The 24,829-nt window shown below is 36.1% G+C and overlaps 1 protein-coding gene across 1 annotated transcript in view; it reads left to right on the top strand.

Moving 5' to 3' along the window:
* SLC38A6 (solute carrier family 38 member 6) overlaps positions 1-24,829 on the top strand; it is a 1,040,054-nt gene that overhangs the window by 263,243 nt on the left and 751,982 nt on the right. The window contains 1 exon segment of the mRNA XM_044074482.1: positions 21,622-21,674. Coding sequence (XP_043930417.1) covers positions 21,622-21,674 — 53 coding nt within the window.

The raw sequence follows: 24,829 nt of genomic DNA, 5'->3' as shown, positions 1-24,829 counted from the left end.
AAAAAAAATCCCTATTGTGTCATCCTTTTGTTTTTTAAACAAGAAGCATCTTTTTTAAATTATCACAAATGTCATAGGCAGTCACATATTTATATAAATGAAAACAAACCATAGTGACATTTTAGTTGCAAACATTATACATCACTTACAATTATCCAGTTATTGTCGGTCAAACATTACATAGTTCATTCAAATCCTGCCTTCTTTTAAACCTCATTCCTCCTCTGCTTGTATTGTTTCCACAATTCCCATTTTTTTCTATGTCGTTTGCTCCTTCCCTTTTCTAAAGACAGTTGTTTTATCTATGTTAATATACTCACTACTTCTAGTATAGTTGGTTTAGACTTTGATTTCCATTTTCTAGTAATTGCTTTTTTAACACCCACCATAATTAGAGTCAGCAATGCTTTACTATGTCTAGGCAATTCTGATGCTGTATCATAGCTCAAAAAATAATTTCCTTAGTTACACCAATTTGCTCACCCAATATATCTGACAGAGTAGTCTGCAAGGGAATCTTTAAAGTCTGCTAATTAATTACACTCACAGAAAATATAATCCCAATTAAACTGTTCTTCTGCATCACACCACCAACTTTTGCTGTCTGCCTGAGGAAAAATTCTTTTGAAGTCCAAAAATAATTATGTAAACTCTTCCAAGCAAAGATCCTAAATCTTCCAGACTTTGTTGCATATTTGGGAGACATACATATATCCCCCTATTGTTTCTTTGTGAATTGCTTACCCATCTCTTTTCCCCATCCTTTCTAATCCCCTCTTATTGATTTTTATAGTTATCATGCAGTATTTTGTATGCTCTTCTAATTATTAATTTTTTAACAGCAGCTGCTGTTTTAGATTCTACTAAAAACTCTACCCAGTGCTGGTCTTTTGCTTGTTTCTTTCTCTTTGCCTCAACTATGATATCAATCCTTGCTAGGGAGGGCAATCTCTAGCCTGCAGTCCAAATAAATTCTTGGCCTCTTCCCATTCTGTTACCTTTCTCCTCTCTAATTATTTGCTTCCAATACCTCGGTTCTCTTGCCAATTTTCTCCAATAAATTCCAACCCCTCCTGCCTATTTTCTATATCCCTAATTGCAGTTATCCCTATCAGCAGTGTAGCTCTCTAGTACTTCAAATCTGGTAATCCCAACCTCCCTGTTCTATTGGAAAAATCAGTTTATCCCACTAGACTCTTGCTGTCTTCCCCTCCCAGATAAAATCCTTCAGCTCTTTATTAATTGCTATCTACAGCTTCTCCTCTGGTTGATAAAAATGTGCCTAACCTGTGTATAAAACTAAAAGGACTAAAAACATTTTAACTGCTTGTATCTTGCTATCCATATCCATATAACTGAGCTGCCAATTTCTCAGTTGTATTGTATTTTGTTTTAGTCTCTTCCCACATATCCTTAGCTGTCAACTATAATCCTTTTTAATCCATACTCCTAAGTACTTAATTGTATCATGCCCCCATAAGTATGGATATTGCTAAACCAAGTCATGTGTGGGTACATAATATACAGCTGTTGCCTTTGTTTTAGCTTCATTAATTTTGTATCCTGAAAAGATATGAAACTGTTTAAGAATGTTCCACAACACTGAAATGTCCTTTTCTGGTTTTATCAGGTATAAAATAAAATCATCTGCAAATAGAGCCACCTTTATTTGACTACCATTACCAAATATATCCTTGAATTTCTGAGTCCCTTATTTTCTTTGCCAGTGGTTCTAAATGTAATGCAAGTAACAAAGGGGAAAAAGGACAACTGCCTAGTTCCTCTGTTTAGACAGGAATGATCAGAGAGGAACCCACCCACTTTAATTTTCGCCTCTGAACCCTCATATGTCCTCCTAATCAACCTTATAATTTTATCAGGGAATGCAAATGCTTCCATTACCCTGCTCATAAAGTCTCTGCTTACTCTGTTAAATGCTTTTTCTGTATCAAGACCCACCAACAACAGTGATATTTTCTTACATTCTGCTTCCCTGGATCATCAATGCTCTGTTAATATTGTCAAATGTTTGCCTTCCCACCACAAAACCACATTGATCCATATCTATCAGTTTTGGCATCACATTTGCCATTCTTTTAGCCACTGTAGACATGAATACTTTATAATCATGATTTAGGATTGAAATGTATGAAGCTGGTTCTGGTGGGTCTTTACCCTCTTTAGGTATTACAGCCACCAACACTTTCTTCCATGATGTTGGTGCTTTTCCTTTTCTTAAAATACTGTTAAACAAAACTCTCCAGTTCTTTATCAGTTCTCTTCCCTCCTAGCTTCCAAACTTCCACATGAATACCAACTATTCCTCAAGACTTTTCTGTAGATTGGTTATATATCACCATTTTTATCTCATCACCTCCTATTCTAACTGCTAGTAATTGAGTCTCATCAACCTCTAACAGTGGCATATTTAATTCTTTCATAAACATTCCATTTGTGCATTTTCTTAATTTCCATATTTCTCTGCTTTAAACAGACTTTCGTAAAATTTCTGAAACATTTGTAGTACCTCTACAGAATCTCTTCTTATCTTCCTTGTTATAATCTCCCTAAGCCTGGTGCCAGACCTTTCTGCTTTCTTTTGCCTGAGTCGTTGTGCTACAAGGTTTTGTGCTCTAGAGTTATCAAAAAACAGTTGCTTAACAGCAATCTTTCTAAACTCATGCATATTATCGATGTAATCCCTTACTTTCTGTTTAGCATTCTGCAGTTGCTCCTGTTCTTGTTCTGTGAGATTCCCCCTGTCCTGCAGTACATTGTTTGTCAGTCCCTCTGAATAATTATTACTTCTTAACCCTATTTCTCTTTTTTAGTTCCACCCTATTTTTAAACTTCACTTTAATTTTGTCCCACTCACAAGCTATAATTTCAGAAGAAATTTCTATTTTCTGTATTAACTTCCAAATAATTTCTATTACCCCTTCGTTAAATTCCTCTCTTTTCATCACAGAGGTTGGAAAGTGCCAGTGTCTCGTTTTTATTTAATTTTTCTGTGTTTTTATTTTAGTTATTGGTGCATGATCTGAAGTAGTTATTGGATTTGTGTCAAAACTTTAAATTGCATTTACATGTTCTTGTGAAATGCAAGTTCTGTCTTGCCTAGCCCAGTTTTTGTAAATATGTAATAACATGTAAACTGACTCCAAGCTCCTACCACTGAATTCACATGTTCCCTGCCAAATATTTGCATAAATGTTTTCAAAAATATACCCTCCTTTGTCATATTTCCTTTCTGGGCCCACCAGACACATCTTCACTGCTGACAAATTCCAATCCCCACCTATATAAGTAATATTCCCTGCTGAAAGCTATTTCTCTCAGAATTTCCTAAGCTCTGTTATAAGAGTTTTAAATGGAATACAAGTACATGCCACTGTAATCCTCTTCCCTTGCTAGTAGCCCCTTAGTACTACACGTCTGCCTTTATTATCTTTGTTATCCTGTTTTGTCACTATTGGAGCTCCTGTTGCAATTACTTTAAGTACTCTTGTCCTTTGTCTCAGATATTTTTTGAATAACTGCCCTGAAAACCTTTCTTTATCAAATTCACATGTCCATTTCTTTCCAAATGTGTCTCCTGTAGCATAATTATTTGCGCTCTACATTTTTTAATATAGTTCACTACTCTTTCTTTTTTGTATATGTATGTGAGACTATTAACATATAAAATAATATGGAGATAATATATAAAGCATTATTATTATGTTAAAAAGTTATTATTCTCACCTTTTATGTGTAACAGCTTTTTTGCCAAGTATCTAGTTCCAGCTTTTGTGTTGCATGCATACACTAATATTTGGCAGGTTGATCTTTTAATTAATTAATTAATTATTTACATTTGTTGACCGGGAAAGTTCACTTGGTCAGAAATCCATTTTCAATGGAGGCCTGGGGAGAAGAACTCCACACTGAAGTTAAGATTACACAGAGTTACTAATTACAGTTTTACAACATAGAGAACATACTGATTCGTTTGGCCGTATACAAATGTAAATTAGTAATAAACAGACTAAGTAAATTTTATACAATTAGGTAAATGACAATGTTGGATAATTCATATTAACAAGGTGTACATATTTTTTATTTTTTGAAAGGCGAGATAGTAAAGAGGCTACCGATAATATATGAGGTAAAGTTAAAAAAGACAGGTAGGAAGAAAAGAAGTTGAAACAGTTGTTTCTTGCCAAATCAGTTTTTGCCTATGTCAAATCGTACAAAACATTTTGTTTTATTGAAAGCACTCAAAAAATATAACCAACACACCCCTAAAACCTATTAAATGAATACTAACACACAAAACTCTGTACATCTTCATATCTTGAAATTTTACCCTCGTAATAGGAACAATTGTCCCAAACTGAAAGCCACACTTAGGTTAACCTAAAAGGAAGGGTATCCATGCTAAGATGCATGATACACCCAGTGCTTCTACTAAGTGCTGTCTGGTTTTTGTCTTATTTTTATTGCTCTCCCAGATTAGGAAACCACTTGAATGCTTTCAGAAAGCATTATCCCCTAGCCATTGAAAGAAAAAGTATTCTGTTTTTGTTGTGTTTACCAGACTGTCTTCATGGAGACATGAAAATTATATATATAATTGCATCTACAAACATTTATTTATTTGCTAGAGAAAAGCTTTATTATATTCAAATTTCTTTTCATGTATTTGCTTTCTCTTAAAACCTGTAACTAGAGCCTTAATCCAGTCATTCCCTTATGCAAGAATGAGAAAAAGCACATCAATTTTTTCTTCTATCATGTTCTTTTGACTAGACGTTTCTTCTTTTTTATGTTGCATTGCCTACATTTCTTAAAACCGAGCAAAGAGAAAGAGAAAAAAAAGGAAAAATAAAACAGGGGCATCTGTTTACTTAAGTTGAAAATAACTGAGAAAACTTTTTATAGCATGCAGATTATCACATGGATTATAAAAACACTATTGTTTAAGAACACATTTTTGTTTACTTACAATTAACTGTCTCTTTCCTCTTCCTCTCTCCTAAGTGTTCTTCCAAACATTAATGACATGACGTAGGGTATATGCTGTAGAGTCCCCTACACTTTTAACAAAGTCAAAAAAGTCCAATATTTCTAGGCTTTCTTGTTGTCGTGTTTCACAAATATAATTAATGCTTTGAAACCCATATTTATTTGTTAATTTCTGAGTTGCTGGTTTATTCTTGTTTATCTCCATCTTTGAAATCTAGCCTCTGCTTCATTTCCATTGTACTCTTGGCTTTTCTAGTCAACTATTGTGTTTTTCTGTATTTTTTAAGCATTTTTTGTTGAAATATTGGAAAAGGTTTCACTGGCACACCCTCTCTGTGGTCTTTATTACCAGAAGAACAAGAAGCAGAAGATTTTGTCCCATTAGGAAAGAATATTCTGAAGATGAAAGGGGAACAGCAGTCTGAATGTTACACCTGCTTCTTGACATTCTCTGAATAATGGAATAAATTTATTCCTCATCTGCGTGGTGTACAGTTAGTAATCATTTTCCACAAACATTGTACTGTCTCCCACTTTTAGTACTTTGCCCTTCTACAACAGTTTTGTCAGAATCAACTCCTCCTGATGGTAGGATTGCATCTTTACTATTAAAAGTCTAGGTTGCTTTCTCATGGCCAAGTTTGGAGCATGGACACAATGTGCCCTTTTAATTAACAACCCTGTTATGAAATACCATTCCAGTTGCTTATTTGTGTTTTCATAAAATTAAAACAGTCTGTTACTTCTAGCTTTTGCCATACAGCAAAAATATAAAGTTTTCCCTACATGCTCTGTCCTCTAATTCTGTTATTTTTTGAAACATCTCTTCTTGAACAGTCTCCTATTCAACCAGACTTTTCTTCATTTTGATCTCTGATTTTTGCAGCTTTATCACCTCATCTGAATATCTGCTTAAAGCTTCTTCCATTTTTTTCTAGCCTTTTATTTGAGTGGATATACTCCATCAGTGTTTTGCTTATTTTAATCAGTTCTGAGGGCATTTGACTTGTTTTTTTCTGCTAGGTTACTGGAAGTCATGTCTTGCACCAAAGGTGAAGCTAGCAATGCTTTTTGCTTAACAGCTGCAGAATTCTACCCAGTCAGAGTCTTTTCCTCACCTTCATGATTGATTTTCTTTCAGGTTCTCTGAATTTCTTTTTCGCTGGCACCCAAGCAGTGCACTTACTTGCCAACTATTGAAATTTACTCAAAAATATGAGTTTACTGGCTCTCTCTTCTGAGTTTCTGTTTTCACGCTGGGGGGGTTTAAATTAAGGTGTTACGCAGTGTGCAACTATCTTGGAAGTCAATATCATGTCATTCTTGAGTCTCAGTATTTACAAATAATTTTAAACAGAAACATATAATCTTTAGATCTGAAGTCATAGCAATGTTATATATGTATGTTTTCATAGATTTTTGCTTTTACTCTGAGGAGATCTGAAAGCTATACATTTGTTTTAAGCTGTTTCGTAAAAGTTGCACCCTGTCAATTTACAAAGATTGTTCTGGCCTTAATTATACCCTAACTTCAACTGATGATATCTCTATATTGCTTCAAGATATTCCTATGACATCTTGAGGATAAACACCCTCAACAATCCTTGTCTAATTTTGTTTCATGCATCCAAATAACTTTGAGGGGAAGTAGACAACACAATCCCAAATATTAGCATGTCTTTCAGAACATGTAATATAAGGGCCTAAGAATAACACTAGGCAAGAGATCAAGAGTACCATAAGATGCATACTTTTTTATACCTTAAGTTGACAAACTTAAAAGTTCTTGCCACCCTTGTCGGGCATGTAATACTGCCTACCTTCCAAATTGAGCAATATATCCCTTGTTTAAAGTTGTGTTTACTTATCCACTCATCAAAAGTAATCTTTAAAGTAGCCAAACTAGTACTTTGTTTGACAAATAGTGACAAACAAAGGACTTACCCTCCAGCTGGACTGCACTGGTTTGCAAAGACATGGGAGGCCAAGTGGGATTAGTCTTTCATGGCTTGAAAAGGTAGGTGCAGATCACCTCTGAGCAGTTGGTAGTCTACTGAGTATAAGGATAGTTGTGCTAGTCCTTCTGAATAGTTGAAGGCTTTAAAACTTTAATTGTCTTGGTCAGAGATCTTTGGAGCCTGTCCAGTTAAATGATATGTTTGGATTTGTATGTACCAAAGAGGGCATTGTATTTGATGATGAGTCTGATAAGGGAAGAATGCATGGATAGGATGACTTTGTTGAAGATATTCCCATGATAAATAACTGGGCCAGATAGAAGGATTACCAGACTTTGGTGGAAACATGGCAAATGAATGAGAGAAAGTTGTCCATTTAAGTACTCTCTCTCTCTCTCTTTCTCTGAAGAGGAGTATCATTTAATCATTTGTAACATATGAGGTGGTAGCAGTTTTTTTTTTTTTTTTTTTACTGAACACCACCTGTCTTCACTTTTTTGCATTTGACGTGAGACCATTTTATCAGTACACCAGATACGTTCATATTCCAAACTTTGCTGGAGCTCTTTAGTATTAGTGGATGGTATCCTGTACACTGCTTGTAATCATGTACATGTACATGAAATGTATACAGATTTTTCTGTTGATCCAGTGACAACTCATTAAAGAAGGTTATTACCATGTCTTGCACATTGAACAGAAGTTCAAAACAATGCTCAGAATGCAAACTGGGTATAATGGAAAGTGCCAAACTGTATCAGTGAACACTTCTAACCATATCTCAGTCCCTTCCACACACACACACACACACACACACACACACTTTGAAATCTCATTATGAAATTTTCAAGGAGTAAGCAGCAGGATGATCAATGACAAAAACATATAAATGTAACTGGCACATTGCTGTTTGACAGATACTGCCCCTCAACAAACCATATCAGTCATCATTCATTCAAAAGTGATGTTATAAATGCTCTTTGCTTTTATGTATCACCTGCCCCCCACAAATGATTGTACAAGTTCTTGAATGTATTTAGTAGCTATAGCAGTGGGCTTGTATATCTTTGCTACAAACCCACTAAATAACAGCTCTGATAAGCTGTATATTATAGTTTAGAGTTGCACTTCTTTTGCTTTTTTCAACTGTAGAAGACTGTTTTTGGCCCTCAGCTTTTCAGTTTGGGGACACCAGTTCTGAGAACTGCACAGGATGACAGATGACCTAGCTATGGTGCTGGTCCAAGGCTTAGTATGCAAAGAATAAAGGAGTTTCTATGCCAGAGTGAAAAGAGGAGAAAGTAGGGCTTTTTCTGCAAGAAGTATTTGCCACAGTTTGTATACGAGGATTCCTTCTCAAAGTTATCAGGATGTCCTTCTCAAGACTTAGTCTTAAAGGAGAGTTATAATGTAGTGTAATTTCTGAATTTGCATACCTCTCAGAGTTAATATAGGGAAATTTTGGAATTGGCCTACATCAGAGCTGGTTTCTTCTAACAAGGCACAATTGGAAATGATGACAGTTTCAGATTTGCAGACATGATCCTTGCTAGATAAAATACTTTTAGATTTGTGACAGAATAGTAGTATATACTCTGATTCACAGGAACAAGCTCACATTCAATCCTTGCATTTGTTAGGTCCAGCCCCAGTCTAGAATCTGACTGTGTAGCTGACTCAACAACTACAGTTAGATCTTCAGTGTCTATGGGCACACCACCTGTTTTGTTTGGAACAGAACAGGTCATTTTGAAGGGAAGCTGCTAGAGATGTTTGGAAAGAAAAACATATGCTTCTAAACGCTTAACCTTAAGTGCTAATAGTCACTAGTTTCCTATGATGTGCCTTCATACATTTCTGCGAAGCATTCAGTCTGTCTTAAGTGATATGTCAGACTAAGAAGAGAAATAAAACCTAGGTCATTTGGTAAAGATGACAAAAGCATTAGGTCTTCATGACTTATGATGCTCCTAATGATTCTGCAGATGCCATATCTAAAGCAGAAATTACAGCTGTGGTCCTCAGAAGCCGTGTTTCAGTAGAGTCAAAGAAATTTCCACAGGTTGTTAAAGCTCAAATGTTGGGTTTTTCATGAATACAAAATGTCCTTTTCAGATGCTCAATTTCAGCACTTTTTAAACTTGGATGTTCGTTATATTGATCAATGCTGAAGTAGCTTTAGCTATATGGGTTATATCCCGCCAATGATATAACAACTGTCCAGTTTCCAAAGCTTCAGGCCATCTTCTACATGCCCAAATTGGCAGGTAACTCAAACTATCTGATTAAAAGACAAGTTTGAACATGAAGCCCATCAGGGCTCTACTGTTGGCAAAGAGGATGCTCATATGAGGCTTTTGAGAATCAACAGTTAGCTTGTGTATTCCTTTGCTAGGCAGATAAGTTCTCTTTGGGGGAAACCTTCCATTTTCTTAATTTTGTTGATGTTACTTTAAAGCTAGGAGCATTGTGTTTCAACAGACTGTCTCAAGATTGTAATTTAATTTTAAATGGAGTGCTCATTTTTTTTTGTCCATTTAAAAGTGGTGTAAAGTAACTGAAAACATTTTTCCTGGGGGAAATCGTATTTATTTTACTTTTATGGGGCTGCCATAGTGTATTAAAGTGCTTTTTACTGTGTATTTCAGTCAAAAAAGTAACTTTATGAACTGGTAGTGTTTACTGGCAGTTTCTGCTGATCTTTCATGGTATAGAGAGGCACCATTTCTGGCTTGGCCATGGAACAGACTACCGGTCCCATGGTTCATCCTTCTTCCAGTCCAAAAAAGAAAAAAATTAAGCAGGCAGCCTTTGCCACCACAGCAGGCCATCACTTTTCCTCAACCACAGTTGGGTTACTCTGCTGTGGTCATTTGTATCTCAGACCAGTCATCTTTTACTCCTCTCATGTAGCACCTACAGCCACTATGGACCAGGAGTTAGCCACATCCTCTGCAACTGATCGGGTAACCTCAGTGGGCAAAGGGGAGCCACTCTTGTTGGTCTTGGGAGAGGGAACAGGGAAAGTTTCCCTGTTGTGTCAGAATACTTTGCCCATCCATGGGACGGCTGCTGCTGCCATTAGTAACACAGCTGGCCAGATTTTCCCTGCCCAAAAGAAACAGAAAACCAAGCATATAGCTATTCCTCTTCTTCAAATTACTTTTGGATATGAAAAGTTTTCTGGATCTGGCTCGGGGTTTAATTCAGGGTGTTGATCCTTGTTGTAAATTAATTTCTTAAAGAAGAAGGAAGGATTCCTCTTTTCCTAAAGAGATTCAAAATTCTGAATTTGAACTGGAAGATACTGGGACAGATACAAGGTTTTTCCTCAAATTTCTGATTCAGTCTCAGAGAAGAGCACACTTTCTGGTTTTCACTGTGGGGGCTTCTATTTCTCTGAGACTGTTGCTAGAATGTACCAATGTTTTCATTGGGAAAACAATGTTTCTCAGTCCGTCTGACAATACTATGAGCTGTTGCAGAAGTTTTTTCCAGTACCTACACTCATCCCTCCTATTCTGTCTGCTTTAAAGAATGTGTTTCTGGCTGCATTTTTCCTGGTAGTCAGCCAGATGCCCATAAAAAGGCAGATAGGAATCATAGGCTGTATAAAGTTCCTCAGTCGCTTTAATTTTTATACAATATTCACGATCCTGACCCAGCAGCTATAGCTTTAGTTGATCCTACTGCTGCTAAGCAATTATTTAAGCCCAATCCTACTCTTTCTGATAAAGATAGGAAAATTATTGCCAAGTATGGGAAAAAAGTGCATACTTCTGCAACTTTGATTTTCAGAATTTTGAATTGTTAAAGTTGGTTCTGATAAATTGTGAAAGTACAAGAAATGTTATTTCTGCAGTTTCTTCTTGTGAGGAAAAATCTGCTTTAAATAACTTGGTTTCTTCTTTTGTACAGGTGTACTTAGCACAACTCTGTTGCTACTTCTTCCATGGCTGTGGCCACTAGTACTTTTAATGAGGTTTGCATAGCTGCATTCTCAGGATCACCCAGATGATGATAAATATGAGATTTTAAATTCTCCCTTGGATAGAGATTTACAAAAGTGTGATGAAAAGGGCAAGTTGATCCAGGGAATTTCTAAGATTGTTCAGCCTTCCTTTTCCAAATTTTCCAAGGGATTTTCTGTCTCCTCATCCAATTTTGGCAAAAAACAGAAGAAACAGTCTCAATAAAATAACAGTAAACAGACATTTATGAAGAAATAGCAAGGGAGTTCCAAAAAGAAGTCTCAAACCTTCCAAAACCAAGGACACGCCAACAAGTCTGATTTGATTATTCCAGAAACCTTGTGACCCCTCCCACTCTGGCCCATTTTTTTTTCCTTTGAGAAAGTCTGAATCTCAATTTTTGTCTTTGGCAATAGATTGTTTCAAGCAAATGGATTCTGAAAGTCATTCATCAAGGTGACAGATGGTAGTGGGAGGAAATTCCTCCTTTATAGTGGGTCATTCCTCATCCTCCAGATCAGACTGTCTTGTTTCCACCAGTTCTTCACCACATGCTGTCTCAAGGAGTGATAGGACCAGTTCCTCCTTCCCATTTGAGGAATGTTTTTTTATTGAAAGATGTTCCTAGTGCCAAAGAAAGAAAATACTTTAAGACCAGTTCTGGATCTTTCTTTCCTAAACTCATTTGTGATGGTGCCCAAATTCAAAATGATGTCACTTCACAACTTGCTACCTCTTCTTCCTCTTTCAAGTTTACTAACAACACTAGAGTTAAAATATGCTTATCACATCCCTGTTCATCCAGACTTCAGATGTTTCTTAAGAATTTGTGTGTCAGGATCACATTATCAATTCTCTGCCTTACCCTTTGGACTATCCACTGCTCCAGGAGTGTTCACAAAGTGTCTAGATCCAGTTACAGCTCATTACAGGCTACAGGATATTCAGATTTTCCATATTTAGGTGACTTGTGTATCTTTGCAATGTCTTTTTCAGAGTGTCAGGAATCTCTCTCTCTCTGTCTCTCTCTGGTGAGAGATGTCATACACAATCTGGGATTCCAACAGAACATTGAAAGTCTTTCTTGACACCTTTACATGAGATTGTGTTCCTGGGATGTCAGCTAGACAGCTCAGTTCTAAGAGTTTTTGTTCCACATGAAAAATAGACATTTATCTAGTTCTATTTGCAAGGATTTTCCATTCAGACATGATTACTGTGAGGGAATACGTGAGGATTTTGGGTCTTCTGGCATCCATGATTCTCATGATGCCCATGGCAAAACTCCACATGAGAAAGATACAGTGATATGTTAATCTCTTTCGTCCCAGTATCAACACCCCTTACCTTTTCAAATCCCAGCTGCAGCATTTGTCAAAAGAGAAATCTTTTGTGGAGACAACAGATATCCTTAAATCCAGGTCTCCCCTTCTCCCTCCCTGCTCCAAAGTAGTCACCACAGATACTCCATATTTTGCTTGGAGAGCAGTTTTAGGAGGGATAAAAGTGCAAGGGGTGTAGGACCGCAAGGACGGATACAAGCATATAAATATCAATGATATACCTGCCCTGATCAAGGCACTCGACTCTCTGAACCATCATTGGTCCCCAGGACCTCTTCAAGTGGTTACAGATAGTACTACAATCATACGGTATATCAGCGAGCGAACAAGAGAGAACCAATCTTACTCCCTTTGCAGACTAGCCATGTTAGCTTGGGATATAACTTCATAGCACAGTCTCACTCTATAGACATCCTAAATTCTGTCAGAGCAAAACTGTATGGCAGACAAGCTGAGGAGGACTAGGGCCAACCCTTTTGAATGGAAACTAGATCAGGAGGTCTCCAAGATTTGATCCCTCTGTGGGGACTTCCTCAAGTTAGACCTCCCTACCTCTTCTCTGAACAATCAGCTGGTGAGATTCTTCTCCTGGACTCCATGCAAGAAGACCTGGAAGACAGATGCCTTTACTTTTCCTTGGAGGGGAATGTTGCTGTATGCCTTTCCACTGTTTCCACTAATATCCAGGGTACTTCTGAAGATTAAGAAGGAATCCTCCAAATTCCTTGTGGTGACTCCTTTCTGGCCCAGGCATCTGTGGTTCTCCTTTCTTTTGGAAATGGCCAGGGACAATTTCCAAAACTTCCTCACAGACTGGATCTACCCACATAAGGTCAGGGGTATTTGATACACCCCATCATCCGTCAACTTAAAGTGACTGCCTTGATATTCAAAAAAAAGTTTCATGTTCATCCCTGCATAGTGCCTTAAGGTGTGATACTATAATTGGATTGAAAATCGTTGTATGCAAACTCATTATTGGTTTGTTAATGGATGGGGCTATTAATTCAGTTTAACCTATATTGGGTCTCTGGTGCACCTTTACAACTACCTTTGGCTGCCCTGAAAAGATTTTGTATAAATGACATTTGAGCTTGTCACATTAGGATCATGAAAGCTGACATGGGGGGAGGGGTTGTTTTGATGGACAAAACTGATAACATTGAGAGGATGCAAAATTTCATGTTGAATCACAATTGTTATCAGGTACTGAGTATTAATGAAGTCCATCACTCATACCAAAATATCAGTATGGTCCTTTATGACTTATTCTTGGATGGTGACATCTCAAAGGAGGAATACAATTTTTTGACTGTGAAGAAAGCTCATATTCCTATAATCTTTTTTGTATACCCAAGATTCACAAGGACAGAGTTAATCCTCCAATGAGACATGTTCTATCTGCATGTGGTTCCAAGAAAGAACCACTAGCTATTTTCATTGACCAAAACTATAACCTTTCATTGCAAATTTTTCCACCATCCTAAAAGGCTCTTGGAACTTCCTTAGTAAGATCAGGAATTTACAAAATGAACCAAGTGATATTTTTGTCAGTGCAGATGTCAAGCACTTGTTCGCAGTTATTCCATAAGCCACTGAACTTGAATAGTTTTATGACATAGCTTCAACTAACAAACAAATGTCTCCATGGGACATTGACAGTATTTGTATTATGATGGGCTTGGTTCTGAGCAACATTTTTGTTAGTTTTGAGAATGAATATTTTAAGCAATCCTCTGGAGTGGCAATGGGGGCAGCCTGAGCTCTAACTTTTTTGAGTATCTAGTTTTATGCCAGTAGGAGCACTTGTTCTAAGGGACAGTGAGTTCAGGCCCTTCATTTGATTATATCTTCAATTCCTGGATGATATTTTTATTGTTTGGAGTGGCAACGTGCATGTACATAACCAATTTCTTTTCAATACCTTGGTTCTACTACTTCCTTTCTGGAATTCTCTTTTAATATTCAGCATGCGGGTATTTCTTTCCTTGATGTATATTTATACAAGAATTTGGCTAACAGCCATTATGAGTATACCATATACAGGAGGGTTACTTTTTCCTGGAAGTACTTGCATTTTCATAGTGCTCATTCTTTCAAAGAAAAAATGGTATTTTGAAGGAACAGTTTATCTGTGTTTCCAGAGTTGTACCCAAGGATGAACATTTTATTAAGGAATGCATTTTGCTTAAGAATATATTACTTGATCGTGCTAATCCCAGCAACTTATAGGAGGAAGTCATTGACTTTATCTTGTCAGGTAAAATTTATTGTTATGCATTCATCTTGAGAAAATATGTCTCCAATATCCCCAGGACCAAAATTCTATTTTAACCACACTTTATCTATGGTCTTGCATCATTTCTTGGATGCTGGTGGCATACTGTCTACTGATAAGAACCATTGGTTCAGGGTTTTGGTATTTTCCTTGTCTTAATTTGGCACCACATCATCTTTTGCATATAAGTCATTGAACAATATTGGTACCTCTTTTGAGCACAGGATGGCCAGTCTGTCTACCTTTTGGCATATGATCAAGTGTGCTGCATGTAGCCAGCATCATTACATCTTTGAGGGACCACATGTGGTAATTTCAAACCATCCCAGGGTTATTCCTTGCCAAAAAAAACATCAAATGTTCAAAGCAAGAAGGAAGGAAACCAACACTAGGATGATTGTAGCTCCATTTAATTATCCATTTGTTCTGGTACCTCGGCAAGTTGCCTTCAGTGGAACAATTTGAAATATGCTAACATCCTGTATAAATAGTCACATCAATTAACTCATCAGCCTTAATTGGCTGTAATTACATCTACTTAAAGTGCAAATACTTTAAATATAATACATATCTAATATTAAGCATAAAATATGTCAATTTTCTAAATATCAATTCTTTAAACAAATTAATAATAAACTGTACGCTGAAAAAAACTATAACAAACTTTACACTAATACACACCTTTAAATGCAAAAATATTTAAAGTACAATTATATTTAAAGTGCAATTATAAGTAGATGTAATTACAACCAATTAAGGCTGATGAGTTAATTGATGTGACTATTTATACAGGATGTTAGCATATTTCAAATTGTTCCACTGAAGGCAACTTGCCGAGGTACCAGAACAAATGGATTATTAAATGGAGCTACAATCATCCTAGTGTTGGTTTCCTTCCTTCTTGCTTTGAGCATTTGATGTTTATTTTGGAATCGATTTTGGCTTCTGATTTGGAATTATTCCTTGCCAAGGCAAATATACCTGCAACAGCACTGAGGTGATCTATGTTGCCCTTTGTTCTGCATGTCCTTTTTTATGTATTGGAAAAACTGAAGAGAAAATGAAAAAAAAAAAAAAAAAGAATCTATGAACACATTCCATCAAAATGGTGATGAAAATAATGCTTTATTTAAACATTCATGTTCTTTAAGGATTTTAAAAAAGTTTACTTTTTTGTATTAGAAAAGGTCTTCCAGGACAATAGAGGGAGTGATTGGCAAACTGCCATACTCTGATCCTTTTAAACTCTGATATTTCACCTGGTGAGAATGAATTTCTCTCTCTCTCTCTCTCTCTCTTGCTCCAGTTTTGAAGAGAAGGTCTGATAGGCCCGAAGCATTAGCACTTCCTCACCCCTATCTTTTTGTTTTACAGGGATGCCTTTTATTGTCATGAAGTTCTTGTAATATGAACGAAAGCACTAAGTCATTAAATTTTGTCAAGCACTTCTTGTGGAGTGTTCCTTTTTTTGGTATTCTTTTTGGAACATTTGACCTACTCTTTGGTTTAGTTTGTATATAAAATAAAAATAAATAATTATAAAGGGATTTTCCGATCTCCCATCTTTCCAAAGGCATTCATGTTATATTTTGTATGGGTAAAAAATACTAGTTGGCAGTCAGATCTGAAGCAGTACTATCTGTTCTAATATTGATACACTTTTATCATTACTTTACAGAGAATCCTAGACTTATGTATGATTGTTTATGCTGCTTACTTGCTTGACAGATTATTTATTTACTTTTTTTTCTTTTGTTAACCTGGTTAGTCCAACTGGGCTGGTGGCCCATTTTCAGTGGAGACCAAAGGAGAAAAGCTCCACAGTAAAAAAAAAAAAAAAAAAAAGAAAAACGCTAGTTCCACATGACAATTCGATTTTAATATACAAACAAAATAGATCTATATTGTTTGTATATTAAATCGAGTTGCAGTGTGGAACTAGCATAATTTTCTTTTTTTTTCATTTGAATACATTTTTCATGCTGATTGCTTTATTTGGTGGAAAAGGCTATTCTTCTTTTTAGAGTATGAGAAGTGCATGGGGGAAGTGTAGTAGATAAGGAAGAGGATGAAGAGATATAAGTATAGTATTGTTCAGCAGCAGAGGGAAGGTGCTAAAGTACAAGTATTTATGAAAGTTATATTAAAGTCCTATTAAAGTAAGGAGAGAAAATTTGTTATAAGCTAACAATTGGGTCAGTATGTGTTGGGTAGGGAGGTGAGAGTTGCAGGAAGGAGAGTTGGGAAGGTAGTTCTTCATTTTTTTTTTAAAATGAAATAAGGATTGAATAGAACGTATATTGGTTGGGAGGTTATTCCAGGTTTGAGATATAGAGCATTTATAGTGTAATTTACCTATTGTTCTGTTAGGCCTGTAGGTGTCAAGTAGCAGTTGGTCAGCTCTATAGTATTGAGATGGGGAGGTGAATGCTTAAGGAGTCTGGTAAAGTGCTGGGATTATGGTACTGATTAGGGTTGGATGTTAAGATCTAATCAAGAATGGAGCTGGAGTTTTTATTGATGCGGGTTGGAGAAGAAATAAGTTGATAGAAACCAAAAAGTTTTATACTAAGGTTAGGGGAATGGGGGGAGAGTTTATTCCAATCAATATTGATGTCACCTAGTAAGATTATCTCGTAGAGTAGGTCTTAGGAGATCCAGGATAAAATAGATTCAAGAATTGGAATATTGTTACCAGGGGGTATATAGATAGATGCTATCACAAATTTCTTGTGTGAGTTAAGGTGACAGTTGAGGATGATAACTTCACCAGGGGAGAAGTCAGGAAAGGGGAGGGGGAGAGGTTAAGCTGTTCTGAGTACATGATAGCAGCATCTCCCCCTTTTTTGGAAAGTCTGTCTTGCCAGAATGTTATAGCTGGGGGCTAGAATTTCAGAGTTTGTGATATGAGATTTGAGCCAGGTTTCTGAGAGAGTTAGGATGTGGGGAGAGTGGTGGGCTATGGGAGGCTTTGTAGGTTTATGGAGTAGATAGACCAATGTTTAGTTGGAAAGGTAGGGAAGTTGGTACCCAGTAGGTGAGGTAGAGGTGGTAGCGTTGGAGGAGGAGGATGGACCTGGATTTGGGTGGATGTTTCCATCTGGTAGGAGTGTTATTGGAAGTGAATCAGGTTTAGAGTTGTAGAAATGGTTTGTAGTGAGTTTGAACTTAGGTTTGGGGGAAGAGAGAGAAAGATTGAGATGTTTGTGATAATGAATATAGGAGGTATTGTACAGAGAGGGTGAGATAGGGAAGTGGAGGGTTTTTATTATAGGGGGATGTTACTTGGGCAAGAGTGGGTGATAGTGGAGGGTATAGTAGGTTAGAGTGATAAGATGATAGCCAAGATAGGAGGAAGAAAATGGGAGTTGAGGAAATATGCTAGCATACTATTATTTTATATGGGTGTATTATTGAAATGAGAGTGCAGTTATTGAATGTCTGGAGGATTTTGTAAGAGAGTTAAGAAGGTGTAAGTAGGGGTAGTGGGTAGAGGATGGGGAGAGTAGAGTGAGTTATCAAAAATAAAAAATAAAAAATTCAGGGTTAAGCAGAGGTGGAATAGAGAGAAATTGATTTGTCCTAATAGAGGTAAAATGATTGGGAGGAGTGAGAGGTAGTAGATAGAGAACAAAGTATGGGGGGATTTAGTGACTAGGGTAGGTATATATTGTAATTGGATAACTGGAGTGAGGGGAAGGGCTCTTAAAGGGAGGTTAGAGTATAAATGTAGACTAAGCAGGGGTGGGTGGGAAAGGGGGTAGTGTAGGGGAGTGAGCTCGAGCAGAGCGAGCCTGCACTAGTTCTCAAACGTGCACACTATTGCACAAAATAATCATCCACCCAATTAGAAAATTGGATGGATCAATATGGTGGAAGCTCTGCTGGGGTAAGGTTGAATATTTATAGCAGCTCATCACTAGGTTCCTTGCACTAATTTATATAATAGTTAAGAAAATATTGTATGGTTTGGCTTAAGACTGGTAGTGCTGGGGTGTGAGGGATGTAGAGAGAGAAATGCTAAGTAAAGTGTAAAAGGAAACCTTATTGAGGGGCAGTACTAGACAGCAAGCTATCCTGAAAAGTGTTTAGGGCTAATTAATAAAAACTAAAGGATTGCTGGAATAAAGAGAGGGCTTTGGACTACTGGCATTTCTTGTAGTGAGCAAACACCACTGTACTGGAAATTAAATTATAGACAAAATACTCCAGTTAACCGGATAATGCATACTTTATCTAACTTAGATGTAATTCAGTTAAATGTGAGAACCACAGGGCCAGAGTCACAGCAGTCATTTATAGATTTCATATCAAAGGAACACTATTCTTCCATGTCTGGTAGCACAGTGGTTTATTATGTCTGCACTTTGGTAAATTTTGGATTTTAAATGTTTAGGGAAATAATTAGCTACACAGGCAGATTTGCCTTATTTTTTGTAAATACTGAAGTTACTTATCTTTTCTTGCTAATTGGAAAAAGTATGTTTATATCATCACCATTGCATTGATACATTTTGGATCTATTATTTTACCTAGTCACATATACTGTGGTACACAAGTGCCTTAGTACAGCTGTCTGGCTATCACAAATGCCCACCATGGAGAGAATATGGATGTGAAGAGCCCAAGAGAATGTGAAATCACACAGGATATATAACATGGTCTTGTACCATGTTCTTCAGTACCTAAGTAGGGCATGGGACTAGAGCTGGCTCTTCACAGGGAATATGATACTACTTGGAAGACATTTTAACTAGAAAATGGGACACACGAAGGTGGGAAACACAGATGTAATGATTTATTTCCACAGAAATTATTCTTCAAATATCTTCTAGTAAAGTACCTTACAGAACTGTACCTCACATCATTTTGTATATAAACTCAGCAGTATGATGGATGTAGCTGAGTGTCATTACAAAATGGGTGATTCAGTGTTGCATTGAGTAGCATTCTCACTTCAAAAGAAGAGGTGCTGTGATTTGGTTATTGGCTTTCTTTCTGTGCAGTCTGCATGTTTCTCTACCCTGTGTTCCAGTGGGTTTTCTTCAGGTACTCCAGTTTCCTCCCATATCAGAAAGACGTGTGGTAGGTGGATAGGTGACTCTAAGTTGCCTGTAGGTGTGTGTGTGTGTGTCTCTGTCTGCCTGGCTGTGTGATAGATATGGAAGAAGGACTTGACAGTCTACTTCTGTTCCCTACTTGCTTAGTAAATTGTATGGCTTACAGTAGCTGTTCATGGGGTCACTACAGGAGGTGAATGATACTTGGCCAGCATTGGATGGATGAATGTCATTGCACATCTTCATGAAAAATGTCCTTTTAAATATTAAATAGGTTCAGAAATATGGTCTTGTATTGGTAGATACTACCAGAAAAACTACATAACCTCAACACTGCTCAGTTTTCTGTCATTAGTTTTATATGAAACGTAGTGCATCCCTACTAAAGTTTTTAAGGTTGGGTCTTGGGCTAGGCAAAGTTATACTGCCATTCTGACAGGGCTCGCAAAGTTGCTTTACAGCTTTGAAAGCTGTCAAAATAGTTACTGCCTTTTTTTCTTTTTTACTGTAACCTATAGTACCTGGAGCAGATAAAACTGTGTGCACTTCAAAGAATTATGAGCATGTTTCTAATGCTAATCACGTTATTATGTGTTTGAGACATGGATGCTTCTTGTTGCTCTCGAGGTGAATTTCTTGGCATCCATGTCAAGAACACATAATAATGAGGTAAGCGTTGGTGACCTGCTCATAAGCGTCTATATTTATGACATGTATTCTAGATGTCAAACTCGGTAAATATCAAAATCCCATATTTTGGTATGTTGCCATGACAAGGGAGTTAAAAGTAATACAGATTTTATTAGAAAAGTTGATGTTTCTGCCACCTTAAATGTTGTTGCAAAAAACAAGTTTTTTTACATTAGAACACCCATGTATTCAACATAAACTCTCCTTGCCTTTAGAGTTACTAGCTTATGCATTGTATTAGGCTAAGAGTGTGTAAATGTCTTTCCTGGAAATTTTTATTAGAAAATCAGAAAGCATTATAGTAATATTGGTATTTATAGATATGGTGAAATAAAGTTGAGAATATCCTATCACTAACTGCAACATTTCAAGAGCATTCAATTTTCTTGTCGTCTTAGTAATAAATACAAAAGCTGTCAGGAACATTCTGCTGTGCATACCTCTTAACTGTACAGATTTTTGCAGAATGTCCAGATTTTTGCCTCATATTTTTGGTCCATTTCTCATAAAATTGTGGTTTCTGACAAACCATTGGCAAATTATTGATGGTTGAAGTCAGAATGTAATGAGAGACATTTGAGTTTCAGACTTCATGCCCTTCAGAAAATTCATGCTATTGGAAAACCTGTTGTTCCATCAAGTTTCTAAGTTTGTAAGAGCAATATTTAAAATGTCCCTATTTTGGGGGCCTTTGTCCCCCCATTATTGATGGCTTTGTCCAGATTTCTTGCTTTGAGATCGAGAGGTATGGTGCTGTGTTGTTGAGATTTCTAGCCTATATGGCTATGCATTATTTTTGAAATATTTATACTTTCATTCTTTGTAAATGTCATGGCATAAAATGAAGTGCAAAAAAATATTTTTTTTTCTTATTAAAATACAAGCAGTAGTTGCTGCTTCTTTATCCTTGCAGCAGAGAGTACAATCTAAGGTTGTACCGTAGGTAATTATCCTGGTGCAGTTCCTTGAATGTTTCACAAGTTCAATTATTTTGAGATGTAATCTTTTATATGCCAGGACAAAGGGGATAAGACAGATTAAATGGTTTATTTTAACTATAGGCAACCCTCAGAAAGTAGATGTGCAAGATATCTAGTTTTGTCTGTTTATATGTTTGCAAACATCATTTTTGGTTCTTTAATAGCTTAACAGGTCTCCTGAAGAAGTCAAGTGATAAATCTTTCTGTAGATTACATATTGTTAACTTAAGAATATCACAACACTTAACAGTAGTAAGTGGTGAATTTTAGAAAAATTATAAAACACTGATACAGTGCTAATGAAGTCTTTTTTTTTTTTTTTTGTTATAAACAGCTGTCACATCTTACGAAGATATAGGACTCTTTGCCTTTGGCATGTCTGGGAAGGTAATTCTCTAAGTTCATTAGTACTAATGCACCTCATGAGAACTATATGTTTCATTCCTGAGCAGAGCCTAGAAATGCTAGAAATTTACTAGATTTGTTTTTGATACCATTAGCTTTTTTTGATGAAGTGGTATAGTCAGACAGTTGTAGAGCTAGGTTAAGTAAGACACAAAGAAATAAGTCTAATTCCATTTATAACAGCTGTTACCTTTTAATTTGGAAACTATAATTTCAGTAGTCCTGCTCTTATACATTCATTAATTATTCACAGTTCAGTAGTTTATCACATTCCATATGCACGTCATATACTTTGATCATGAGAATATTTGCAGTTGTAACCATGATACAGACTGCATTATAGTCTATAGTATTAGATAACTTGCTTCTGGCACAGTATTTTACTAAATGTTTATTCAAATAATACTTTCACAGTGCTTTTATTTCCACATTTGTATTCTACTTCTTTTGTTTTCCTCAACAGGATTTAGCAGTATTTTTTCCGTTGTTATTGAATTTTTAAGCACTCTGAATAGGGATAGAGGTCAAATCTGATATAACTGGGATGACTGTTGGTATGCTTAGTGCTGTATATGTCACATCTTGTAGTTAACTGTCTACTAAAACAGATCACCAAGATAAAGTATTACATCCTTAGTTTCAAGAAGTTGCCCTTAGTTAAAATTTTAGATCACAAGCTTGTAGGAGAATGTGACCTGTAAAGTCTTTGGTCCTAGGGTCCTAACCAGAGCATTCAAATACAGAAGAATTGTGTTTTTATTTAAATGATTGTAACTTGTTCTACGTAATAGTCTTCCTTATCTAAAATGTTAAGATGTAGTTTTTGTTTAAGCATTGTTGCCTGTTTTTAGATATTGACTACTCTAAAGCTTTTGACTGTATGGACCATAGTAATCCGTGGCAAGTTCTTAAGGAAATGAGTACACCAGGTCACATTATTTGCCTCATGAGGAATGTTTGCAGAACAAGAAGCAATTGTTAGAAACAAATATCGATAACTGACTGGTTCAGGGTTGGGAATGGAGTGTAACAAGGCTTTACATCATCACCCTGATTTTTAGATTTTTAAATTTTTGCACTGAATATATGCAAAATGCTGGGTTAGATCGGACTAAAATTAAAATTGTCAGGAGAAATATTAACAACCTCAGTTATGTAGATGATACCACTGGTGGCGTAACATGAATCAAAGAGACTAATACTGACTTGGTGCTTAACATCAAGTAAACTAAAATTATGTAGTTTTGTCCTATAAATTATTTGCTGAAAGGTGGGGAAGAAGTGGAGGCACTTGTTTACTTAGAGAGGTTCTGGTGATAAGATGGAAATTTTTAGATATCCGATAATATTATGACAAAGGGATCTTTATCGTATTTTTCCTACCTAATTATATTGAAAGTTGTTGGGAGGACATTTATTTTGTCTTTTCTTACATTTCATAGGTAAAACTGAAGTTTAAAACAGTTGCAGTGATAGATTAATCCCACCAAAATATGTCTTCGGCAGTGACTGGAGAGACCAGGTTAGCCTTCTGTTGTTTATGCCAAGGGACATTATATTGGGCATCCAATGTCTGTTTTTACCCTCTGTCTGGTCTTTTTCTACAAAATTGTCTTCACTTTATTTTTTTTAATTAATAGCAAGATAGGAATTATGTATCTTTCTGAAAAATTAACAAAGTTTTCAGATATTTTTTTTCTATCATTATTAGCGACCTGTATTAATTTAAGGAAAATAAACCATTTTTTGCATCCATAAAGAAAAAGAGGGAACTGAGGTATTATACACAGTAAATAATATATTACTAATACTGTGGGTGATAAATATTAAAAAGTGAAAACCAGGTCATTCATGTTATATTTAATCCAAGTACTTGGTATATTAATTTTGCTTACAACATTTAATATTGATATCTAGATCTTAGAGGTGTATGAGAGAGTTCAGGGAAGAGTTTTCAGTATTGTTAACTCCCATGTGATTTTTGGACCAGTATATGGGCTGTCAGGATTGTTAAAAATAGTTGACTCCTCTTTGATTATTGGATCACTATATAACCTATTTATTATGTATGAGGACTTTAAAGATAGTATTTTGAGGGATTATAGGCACTTACAGCCACTCCTGTGGTCTTCCAGGGAGATTAGAATGATATATTGGATAAAGAGATGGACTTCCCATTACTTCAACCACATGTTATCTGGATTGCCATGGGTTTTTATTGGTTGCTTTATAACCACTCATTGTTTAATAGATATATGGTCACTAATCTGAAAATGGGAGAATGTCCTCATATGACTACACATTTCTTCCTCATTTGGTGACGCACTATAAGACTTTTACTAACATATGTTTTTTTCTAGACTTATAATGGATTTTTGTATAATTTTTTAGAACATTAGGCAGTGGCGTTTGGATGGGTTGAGGATCACCAAAATATGACTGGTATGAAACCTATGTCCCTTTTCTAGCTGAATGATAATTATGTTAATTAGGAAATGAACAAAGAATTAGCTTGTTTCCTGGAAAAGGTTATCACAACCTGTCTCTTTGATTCACATTTGGGAAGCTTGAAATGCATATGCGTGATTTATTAGTAACATTACAGGTCCAAAGAAGTAATTTGGGTACTCTGATTCAGAGAATTACCTGTCCGATAGATGTTATTTTTGTGTTGTTCATGTTGAGTATAATGAGTATAGTATGCAAAAGAAAAGTTTAAGGAAAATGAAAAAAAATGTGGCAGCCTACTTCTGTAAGTTATATTTTGCAATTGAAAAGAGTGCCCATTTAGTTTTGGAGGATCAGGATAGAAAACATTTGACTAACCAGATTTTATCCCAGACACTGGGTAGTAATGGTAGCAGTTCACCTCTTGGAGTTTTAATGAACAGCACAATAAGAAGTCTATTTTATCACTTTATATATATATAATTTTGTCATCTGAGAAGCTTAAGTTGGTTACAGACCCCATGCTTTGACTTTGAGTCTCCCTGTACTAAATTTTCAGAGCAGGATTAGTAGTTCTTGAAAATTGTGTTGTACTTGTTAACTTTGTTGATATTAGTTTTGTAATATTTGTATATAGAGCTTTTCTCCCTGGGCCTCCATTGAAAATGGACTCATTTCGGCCCAATGGA

Source organism: Protopterus annectens, chromosome 6.part0, assembly GCF_019279795.1.
Source record: "Protopterus annectens isolate FY-2018-M chromosome 6.part0, PAN1.0, whole genome shotgun sequence".
Lineage (NCBI taxonomy): Eukaryota > Metazoa > Chordata > Ceratodontiformes > Protopteridae > Protopterus > Protopterus annectens.
Note: the sequence above shows the minus strand (reverse complement) of the source record. Positions and strands in the feature narration are given on the sequence as shown.